The sequence below is a fragment of the Aspergillus costaricaensis genome (assembly GCF_003184835.1).
Source record: "Aspergillus costaricaensis CBS 115574 unplaced genomic scaffold BO79scaffold_4, whole genome shotgun sequence".
NCBI lineage: Eukaryota > Fungi > Ascomycota > Eurotiomycetes > Eurotiales > Aspergillaceae > Aspergillus > Aspergillus costaricensis.
The window spans coordinates 1,035,634-1,045,453 of NW_020291804.1; the positions used below are offsets into that span (position 1 = coordinate 1,035,634).

Genomic DNA, 9,820 nt, shown 5'->3' on the forward strand with positions numbered 1-9,820 from the left:
TATCTATACATAGACATTAAACAACCACAACCTTACTTCATAATGAGCCAACCATTAATAATCATCGTCGCTGGCCTTGGAATGTCTCAAGTAATAGCCAATCTGCAAGGTCATCGGCTTTGTCCCTGGAATGCTGCGATCTTTCGGACCAACAAAGATCCGCGGGCGCATTTCCGGATCCGGCAGAGGAGCCCGTGAAGCCGGATCAGTTACAAGCAATTGATGCTGCCTCCGCTCCAAGCTCATACTACGTGCTAGAATGTCCTGATCTATCGGAGCTGCAATTGACTATCTTTACATCCTTTACAGTCGCCCAGCATCTACTCGCTGGGGACAAATACACCCATCATGCAGTTCGCCCTGCCTCCGCGGAGGACTCCGATAACCCCTCCGTACGCTCGCTCGTCGCGAATCTCACTCCAGCGCAGGAAACAGCTCAAAGCAGTCGCCATCCTGGGCTTTTCCCTGCTCACCGTCTTCTTCCTTCTCTCCCAGTTCTTCTACACAAGTACAGGGGCCCCCGCCGTACCAGCAGGGACATCCAGCATCGTCGTCGTCACCGTTCTAGACCGGACGGCTTGGAGTAACGAGTACATCCAGAAGATCGTGAAGAACAGAGAGGACTATGCTAAGCGACATGGTAAGGCGACAATAGCCCCAGTCACTTCCCCCGTGTTGAGTAACTCCCATGTCTTACAATTGCAATCCAGGCTATACGAACTTCTTCGCCAACGTGTCCGACTATGAAACCGTCCTCGACAACGCCCCGAAGTCCTGGGCCGTCCTCCCAGCCCTCCGTCACGCGATGGCCTCCAACCCCTACTCGAAATACTTCTTCCACCTAGACGCTCATGCCCTAATAATGAACCCGAGCAAATCACTCGAATCGCACGTCCTCGACAACGACCGTCTCGAATCCCTCATGCTCAAGGACGTCTCCGTCGTACCTCCCGATAGCATCATCAAGACATTCTCGCATCTACAGCCCCAAGATGTCGATCTCATTATGACCACCGATGCGGAGGATTTGAGCTCCGGTAGCTTCCTCCTTCGACAGGGCGACTTTGCCAAATATTTCCTCGACTTCTGGTTCGACCCTCTGTACATTAGCTATAACTTTGCGAAGGCCGAGACCCACGTTCTGGTAAGTGAGGAGATAGATTACGTTTCTTCCGTCTTTAAGTTTTTCATTATGCATCGTACACCTCTAGTCGGGTGCTCGCTTTATTAAATTCTGTTATTTTTTTTTTTTTTGCTTCCTTCTTTTGCTTTTTCCCCCTGTCACCAGATTAAGTAACTAACCCACGTCATCAGGATCACATTGTGCAATGGCACCCGACCATCTTGGCCAGATTGGCTCTGGTTCCACAGCGGACCATCAATTCCTACAGCAAGGATTCGAACGGAGCTTCCGTGGACGGCGTCTATAAGGATGGTGACTTCGTCATTCGATTCCTTGGCTGTGACACCGACACGAAGCGGAGTTGCGAGAAGGAAATGGAGCCGTATTATCGGCTTTGGGCAGGGAAGATGAAGAACGAGTAACCTCGTTCTTTCTTTCTTTCTTTCTCTCTTCTGTCTTCTTATATTCGCTTTTCAAATGTAATGTCCACCTTTGCTTTTGGGGGAGTTTGGGTATGATTTTGCTTATTTAATGGTGTTGGGAGTTTTTTTTTTTTTTTTGAACAAATTGTCTTCGGACCTCTGGTACTGTGATATTAATCCCATAGAGAAGCGAGCGCATTCACTCCGATGCTACATGAGTTACCTAGTACTACTCCATACCTCGCAATCCAATAGCATTATTGCTTCAAATTAAAAATGATTATTATTCGTCCACGTCAATAATTAGAACCCTCCGCATAACTCTCGTAAAATAACTAATAACCGGACTATAATCTATCGTAATAGGTTACACATCGAAGGACAAAACTGTCATGCAGAGAACAAACTCCGCCGTAATCTTCTCGGATGTCGAGAACCATTCATCTCTCACCACACCTTAACCCCGAACGCAGTCGAGGTACATGCAAGGTCCCGAGTAAACCTTGGCCAATGCCAAGACAAATGTATGCGAGGTTGACAACCTCGCACGTTACGCATAGTACTTTTACTCAACGCAACATGCTCTTGCCTAGTACAGACCAGGCAGGATAACATAGCGCTTGCGCTTGTACTTGTCACCGAACTCCTTGCGGTAGCGGCGCTCCTTCTTCTTGGCCCAGAGAGCCATCTGAACGGTACCGACGACAATGAAGAACAGGACACTCCAGCTCATTCCGCTCAGCAGGTAGACGCCCACCCAGCTGACAACCTCGAAGAAGTAGTTGGGGCAGGTGACGACGTTGAAGCCAAATCCGGAGGGAATGCCTCTCTCCGTGGTACCGGGACGGCGCAGGTCGCGTAGCACAAGGTGAGCGTTTAGGTTCGCAAGCTCGCCGAAAATGAACAATGCCAGGCCGCTGTAGAGGAGGAAAGAGTCCTGGATGGTGGCGGCGGGGGAATCAGGACGGAAGACCCAGTAGGCGATGTTCAGGCCGGCTAGGACCCAGTAGTGGCCGCTGTTCTTGACGATGTTGCGCGCGGGCATGGTGGCATTGCTGAAACGGTGGACGAAGACGGTTTCGTATTCGCGCTTGATGAAGTGGATGGTCAGGAGGGCGCAGACCAGGAGCTGGAACTGCGATGGCTCGGGAAGTGGCTTGTCGAAGTTAAAGTAGACATATGGACGGAGGGGGAAGAGGAAGAGAGCCGGAATGAAGAGCGGTCCGAGGTATTCAATAATGTAGACGGTGCGCCATCCAAGTTGGGGGCCTGAAGATTATAGAGTGTGGTAGTGAGTGAGGTGGGAATATAGCGGTGGTGTAGATGGTGTAGACGGGGAAGGGTCTGGTGTCAGCTTATTCTACTAACCGAGATCCTTGACGTGCAAGACGCTCTTTTCCTTGAGACCAACTCCGTCGACGGTTGAGTCCTTGGAGTTGGGGACTACAGTGCGATCGCTACCCTTGGTGATCCGGAGACGGTGGATGGAGAAGCCCGAGGCTTCCGCAAGCTTGTTGTAGATTTCGGCGGTTGAGGCATTGGAGGACACCTGAACCTGCTTGGGGAGCTTCTTGATGGGTTTGCCTAGAGGATGGAGAGCCAATGTCAGTTCGGTTCGGACATATCAATTGACCTTGACTGCTGGTGGCCAGGAAACTTACCCCGGGGCTCAACAACTAGAGTCAGGGACGCCATTGGGATTAGGCTGAAGACACGCAAGCTCGTAATGACCCGGCAGGCACAGAGGATATTATCTGAGGATTATTCCACGTGAGCTGAGGTAAGAGCACAGTGCCAGGGTTCGTATACGAGGAAGATAGTATTGATGGCGCAGGTGTACCCGGTTATCGGAAGCGACAGACTTGTTGAGAAGTTGCTCAGCAAAATGCGGCTAGTCCAAGAGGCCATTGCGGACTAGTGAGCTGCTTAGTGTATCCAGACTAATAATACACCACTAAGACCCCAGGCATTCCTTCCTCGGCCCGCGAAGTATCACGTGGGACGATCTGCCGGGGTCCAAACTTTTGGTTGCTGAACTATAGTACTACTCTCGGTACTCTTGCAAAATAAGGGTATGTTTTTGTTTCCCGGAAGGATTGTTAACTACCTACTCCATACGAGACTAGTGCTATCTGTGTACTTCATAGTTAGGGACAAACAATTCCAATCCGGTACTTCTTCCGTCACAGTCACGCTGACAGAGAGTCCTCAAAGGCCCTTCCCTGTTCTTACCTATCTTACTAAGTATATTGGTCTTGTTTTTTGCTTTTCCCATTCTTCCTTTGTGCTTATTATCTTTTCCCTTCCCGCTACAATGTGCTATCTTCTTACTGCATCTCACATGGCTTGTTGTTAACAGAACATTTGACATATCAGTAATCCAAGAATTATGCCATTCGCCGATTGAGTGGATCCACCGCATTATTCTAAATTTCTTTTTTTCTTTTTTTCTTTTCGTTGCGTGTTGTTAGTACTACTTACACAGTAGTATGTACTTATATGTCGGAATAATCTCGACTTGAGGCCATTGCAATTAATGAAGTATTGCCGGTAATTAAAATAATACAGAAGGAGATGGCGTAATTGGAGACATCAGAAATTAATCAAGACTGAAAATTATGAACGGCATTGTGTATGAGCAAGTCAGCCAAACATATGCGCCCGCTACGATTGTCCTGATTGTCAAGGTCACTTACCGGGGCTGGCTAGCCCTGATAGAGTAGTGTTCAGCTTCATCCGACAGTGTGTAAATAGTGGCGCTCTTAGTCCCAGTCAGTCAGCCAGCCAGCCTTTCCTCACTTTTTGCCCCCGCCCATTTAGCACCTCCGTCTTTAGCTCGGTGCTAGCGGCATACCTTCATCTACTACTTACCCCGTACCAAGCAGCAGCCCAGCCCACACTCACTTGACAGCAACTCACTTACCACTCACCACATCCCAAGCCAGACTATCCATGCAGTTCGTGCTGGCCACTAGATAATTTTACCCACTGACATCGGTGGGAATGAAAGGGAGGTGCTCTGATAGGATCTCTCTATACTCTAAGATCTCTCCCCCCTCCGATCCCCGAATTGACCGTATTGTCAACCATTACCCGATGAAGTACAAGTAACCCCGACCAAGTGTCAAGGGCACCTCGCAAACTTTGGATCGAGCACAGGTCCCCGAGAGAACGCGATGGAATAGGAGGGTGGGGAATAATAATAAATACAGTGCGCTGGATTTGCAAGATCTTCTGGCAATTCTTTTTCAGCTCTTCCCACCCGCCTTCGCTAACTTGAAGCTCCAGCCGCAGATCGACCGGGTTTTTGCCCGGCTGAAATTGAGAGTCCCCGCCAGTCTGGTTTGTCGGGGTCTGCCACTGCCAGGGCCACCCGTCCAATGCCTCACGATACGGTCCATCCATGACTATCCCTCGTATCTTCTTCGGCTGCGCACGCCATACTTCTTGTCTAGAGTGTGGATAAGGCCACCCATCGAGAGTTTGGTGCTAAGGCACGTTCGATCATAGTCCGCATCCACCTGTTAGCCTTGCATACGGTGTGAACTGCGCCCAGGTCATGTCTCATGCACGCGAATCAGAAGTCTCTCTGGCTCGCCTGTCACGTCCAATGGGGTATTTCTCGTTACGGACAGGACGCCCAGTGTCTGCTATCGCTCCGTGGACATTTTAGTAGTATTAATCATTCGCTTCGGGGTTGCCGACTCGGCTGTTACTCTCTTCGGCCGCTGCTATGACGCTGACAAGATCCTATAAAGACCGTTTCTCTGGATATCTTTCCTTGCTTAATCTCCCCCAACTTTTTCATGCGCATTCTCGCATTGAGTCCCCTGCTTCATAGTATATATCTCAACTCCCATCACCAAGGGGATTTATTCTTGTCTATAACTGATACCCTTCTTGTTTACCTAACTAAGTTCTTTCCCCGCAACTCAACGTCCTCGCCGTTCGCATTCCTTGGTAGCCGGCGCGGTTCCAGAACGTCTAGACTCCCAAGGTGAGCAACCTTTCTATGACTTCATGAGGTGGGTCTTCTTTGGGACAATCCATAGTCCTAGAATCATGAGATGGAGATCTATCGACCCCTCTTTCTTCTTATTTGTAGAGTCGAGGTTAAGCATAATTGGAGCATCATGCTGATCTTGGCTTTTCGCGTATGCAGCGGCATTGTACCTTTTGGACATCGACTTGTATAATATTAACCCTATACGCAATGTCTGGCTCAAATAATCATTTCATTGTGAACGGCATTGGGAACACAATTTCCCAGGTTGAAAAGGCTATTTCGGCATCCTTGCGGCCTCTACCTACGGCGACTGGAAACGGGACCTATGTCACTGAGCCTGCTCAGACGGGAATTGTCAAGGACCTCAGCCATGTCGACCTTACTGATATCAAGGCCCTGCTGGAGGTCGTTAAGGATGCTGTAACAGGCCAACCAGTCGATGATAGACATTATATAATGGAGCGAGTCATTCAGGTAAGTGCTTACTCTTGCCTTTTGAGCCAGCTGAGTCCGTCTGACCGAGTCCAGCTTGCTGCCGGGCTCCCTTCGACTTCTAAGAGTGGGAAGGACTTGACGAACACCTTCCTCAAGCAGCTCTGGAATGACCTGGAACATCCTCCGATTTCGTAAGTTTATTGTGACATGACATTCTATATGACACTAATTGAGGAGTGTAGATACCTAGGCCGGGATTCTTCTTACCGCAAGGCCGATGGATCAGGAAATGTATAGTGCGCCCGGAACCCTTCTGGAAGGTGTTTGTTAACTCTCCATTGATAGAACTTCCTCTGGCCTCATATTGGAGCAGCTGGTAGCCACTACGCCAGGTCTGTACGGCCAACAACTGTTCAGTCGCCTTCGCTGCCGGATCCGAGCACGCTTTTCGAGTCCCTCCTGGAAAGAAAGGAATACAAGGAGCATCCGAACAAGATATCCAGTGTCTTGTTCTACCTCGCTTCCGTCATTATTCACGGTACGCATTGCTTAAATCATCCTTGGTTTTAACAAGATCTCCCAACTGACATGCTCAAAGATCTGTTCCAAACGGATCGCAATGATTATACTCTGAACAAGACCTCCTCGTATCTGGATCTTTCACCTCTCTACGGCAACAATCAAGACGAGCAGAACCTCGTCAGGACTTTCAAGGATGGAAAACTCAAGCCGGACTGCTTTTCCAGCAAACGAGTTCTCGGTTTCCCTCCTGGCGTCGGCGTGCTTCTGCTGATGTTCAACCGCTTCCACAACTATGTTGTCGAAAATTTGGCGACTATCAATGAAGGCGGCCGTTTTACCAAGCCAGATGAGTCTGATGTCGACGCCAGCACGAGATACGACAACGATCTCTTCCAGACGGGTCGATTGGTCACGTGTGGTCTATACATAAACATCATTCTCAAGGACTACGTTCGGACCATATTGAATATCAATCGAACAGACAGTCTGTGGAGCTTAGATCCTCGAGCTGATATCCAGGATAGCTTGCTAGGAAGCGCTCCAGCGGAAGCCACGGGCAACCAGGTGTCTGCTGAATTCAATCTCGTCTACCGCTGGCATGCTTGCATTTCTCAGCGTGACGAGAAATGGACACAGGATCTGTACAAAGATTTGTTTCCAGGAAAGGATCCCAACAATGTTTCTCTACCGGAATTTCTAAGGGGCGTGGCCAAGTGGGAAGCAAGCTTACCAGAGCAGCCCCCGGACCGTCCATTTGCTGGATTACAGCGTAATGCAGATGGTGCCTTTGATGATGACGACCTTGCGAACATGTTTGCGGATGGCGTTGAGGATTGTGCCGGTGCCTTTGGTGCCGGCAACATTCCATCGGTCTTCAGAAATATCGAGGCCCTCGGTATTTTGCAGGCGCGTTCTTGGAACTTGGCTACCCTGAACGAATTCCGCAAGTTTTTCGACCTTGCGCCCTACAAGACCTTCGAGGAAATCAATCCTGATCCATACATTGCCGCCCAGCTCAAGAATCTGTATGATGAACCTGACCTGGTGGAGATGTATCCCGGTGTTATCGTCGAGGCTACGAAAGACGCAATAGTGCCTGGAAGTGGTTTGTGCACAAACTTCACGATATCAAGGGCTATTCTCTCCGATGCGGTTTCCCTTGTCCGTGGCGACCGTTTCTATACGGTGGATTACACGCCAAAGCATCTCACAAACTGGGCCTATAACGAAATACAGCCTCAGGACTCAGTTGACCAAGGGCAGGTCTTTTACAAACTGGTGCTGCGTGCGTTTCCCAATCACTTCAAAGGCGATTCAATTTACGCACACTTTCCTCTGGTCATCCCATCTGAGAACAAGAAGATCCTTGAGAAGCTCTCGGTTGCTCAGGATTACAGCTGGGGCCGACCGAGTTATACGCCTACGCCGCAATTTATCAGCTCTAATGCGGCCTGTATTTCCGTTCTCAACGACCAAGAGGCATTTAAGGTAACTTGGGGAAGCAAGATTGAATTCCTGATGCGCCACAATAATCACCCTTATGGCCGGGACTTCATGCTGTCTGGTGACAAGCCACCCAACGCTGCATCGCGCCGGATGATGGGCTCGGCCCTATACCGCGACAAGTGGGAGAGTGAGGTGAAGCGATTTTATGAGGATATCACCATAAAACTCCTGCGCCAGCATTCTTACAAGCTGGGCGGAACCAATCAGGTCGATATCGTCCGAGACGTCGCAAATTACGCCCAGGTCCATTTCTGTGCAAATGTGTTCTCTCTGCCCCTGAAGACTGAGTCTAATCCCAGGGGCATTTTTACCGAGGCTGAATTGTATGAAATATTGGCACTTGTCTTCGCCTCCATTTTCTACGATGCCGATGTTGGAACGTCATTCCAGCTGAACCAAACTGCCCGCGATGTGACTCAACAGCTCGGGGAGCTGACCATGGCCAATGTTGACTTTGTCAACAAGGCCGGCTTCATCGCAAACATCGTTAGCAGTCTGCACCGGCACGATGTCCTCAGTGAATACGGCGAACACATGATCCAGCGTCTGCTTCACAGCAATATTCCTCCAGCCGACATTGTCTGGACACATCTGTTACCAACAGCGGGTGGCATGGTGGCAAACCAAGCCCAACTCTTCTCGCAATGCCTTGATTACTACCTGTCAGATGAAGGATCCGTTCATTTGCCCGACATTAAACGACTTGCCCAAGAAAACACATCCGAGGCTGATGCCCTTCTTTTACGATAGTAAGCACTCCCTGAACTCCGCGAATGCCACTAATGATATTCATTGAGTGGTTCGCGTACATGTACTGACAAATCTGCAGCTTCATGGAAGGAGCTCGCCTGCGATCGTCCGTCGGCTTGCCGCGACTGGTCGCGAAGCCTACTGTCGTTGATGACGGTGGGTCAAAGTATACTTTGAAGCCCGGCCAAAGTGTACTATGCAACCTAGTAAGTAGCGTCAAGCCTCCTACAGTGGAGGTTTCCCCGGCGTTAGCAGACATTTGCTCACCTTCTTTCTTTTTTTTGCAGGTCTCTGCTTCCATGGATCCCCGCAGCTTTCCCGAGCCGGAGAAGGTCAAGCTTGACCGCGACATGAGCCTGTACGCCCACTTTGGATTTGGGCCTCATCAATGCCTAGGCATGGGCATCTGTAAGCTGGCTCTTACGACAATGCTCAGGGTGGTGGGACGTCTAGACAACCTCCGACGGGCTCCTGGGTCTCAAGGCCAACTGAAGAGAATTGCTGGACCTGGAGGAATTTCGATGTATATGACTGCAGACCAAAGCAGCTATTGGCCATTCCCATCGACCATGAAGATCCAATGGGATGGCGATCTGCCAAGTCTTGCTACGAACTAAAATTGTTGATGAATCATGGGGATGTATTGATAGCTGAGGCGGGAACGACTAATGTGTATAACAGTTCTTCATTGGTATAATAATATATTTAATTTACAACGCACACTTTTGCATAAACATTTCAAGTAATAGTAGTGGGGACAACATAGTACTCCTCACCGAAACCTCTGTTGGTAGACGTCACTCATGCAACTCCCTGTTTGTCATTCACCCCACCTGTATGCGTTCACTCCCGAACAAAACACGATATTCCCCGAATCATAATGCTCCTGTGGAGCTACTATGCTCATTGGCAATCTGGGTTCCTAGATAGACCTACTAATAGCCCACATGGCTATGGAATGGCGCCAGCTTGAAACATCTAGGTGAGGTTCAACTTGAATGAAGGCCCTGGTCATGGAACAGAGCAAACTATTGGGGAAATATCTCAGTCCAAGTG

At 49.5% G+C, this 9,820-nt stretch overlaps 3 protein-coding genes across 3 annotated transcripts; 2 read left to right on the top strand and 1 right to left on the bottom strand.

Annotated features, from left to right (window-relative positions):
* The first annotated feature begins 262 nt into the window (after positions 1–262).
* On the top strand, positions 263–1,683 carry BO79DRAFT_188480 (putative alpha-1,6-mannosyltransferase subunit). The gene is made up of 3 exons (XM_025680598.1): positions 263–640; positions 711–1,144; positions 1,315–1,683. The coding sequence occupies exons 1-3, from the start codon at positions 349–351 to the stop codon at positions 1,543–1,545; spliced, it is 957 nt and encodes a 318-aa protein (XP_025543663.1). The 5' UTR covers positions 263–348; the 3' UTR covers positions 1,546–1,683.
* A 308-nt stretch (positions 1,684–1,991) lies between these two features.
* On the bottom strand, positions 1,992–3,399 carry BO79DRAFT_207230 (trans-2-enoyl-CoA reductase (NADPH) TSC13). The gene is made up of 3 exons (XM_025682135.1): positions 3,207–3,399; positions 2,914–3,129; positions 1,992–2,814 (listed from the first exon to the last, which is right to left on the bottom strand). Exons 1-3 carry the CDS (start codon positions 3,238–3,240, stop codon positions 2,135–2,137), a joined length of 930 nt encoding a protein of 309 aa, XP_025543664.1. The 5' UTR covers positions 3,241–3,399; the 3' UTR covers positions 1,992–2,134.
* Positions 3,400–5,722: 2,323 nt separating this feature from the next.
* BO79DRAFT_188485 (peroxidase/cytochrome P450 family protein) lies at positions 5,723–9,381 on the top strand (the record flags this gene model as incomplete). The annotated part of the gene is made up of 7 exons (XM_025680599.1): positions 5,723–6,025; positions 6,080–6,177; positions 6,229–6,277; positions 6,332–6,524; positions 6,585–8,763; positions 8,844–8,970; positions 9,052–9,381. The coding sequence occupies exons 1-7, from the start codon at positions 5,759–5,761 to the stop codon at positions 9,379–9,381; spliced, it is 3,243 nt and encodes a 1,080-aa protein (XP_025543665.1). The 5' UTR covers positions 5,723–5,758.
* Between the last annotated feature and the right edge of the window lie 439 nt (positions 9,382–9,820).

Coding starts and splice junctions, on each gene's coding strand:
- BO79DRAFT_188480 (XM_025680598.1), top strand. CDS start 349: ATGCAGTTCGCCCTGCCTCCGCGGAGGACTCCGATAACCCCTCCGTAC. Junction 641..710: donor GGACTATGCTAAGCGACATG/GTAAGGCGACAA, acceptor ATTGCAATCCAG/GCTATACGAACTTCTTCGCC. Junction 1,145..1,314: donor AGGCCGAGACCCACGTTCTG/GTAAGTGAGGAG, acceptor CCACGTCATCAG/GATCACATTGTGCAATGGCA.
- BO79DRAFT_207230 (XM_025682135.1), bottom strand. CDS start 3,240: ATGGCGTCCCTGACTCTAGTTGTTGAGCCCCGGG. Junction 3,130..3,206: donor TCTAGTTGTTGAGCCCCGGG/GTAAGTTTCCTG, acceptor TCCATCCTCTAG/GCAAACCCATCAAGAAGCTC. Junction 2,815..2,913: donor CTTGCACGTCAAGGATCTCG/GTTAGTAGAATA, acceptor TATAATCTTCAG/GCCCCCAACTTGGATGGCGC.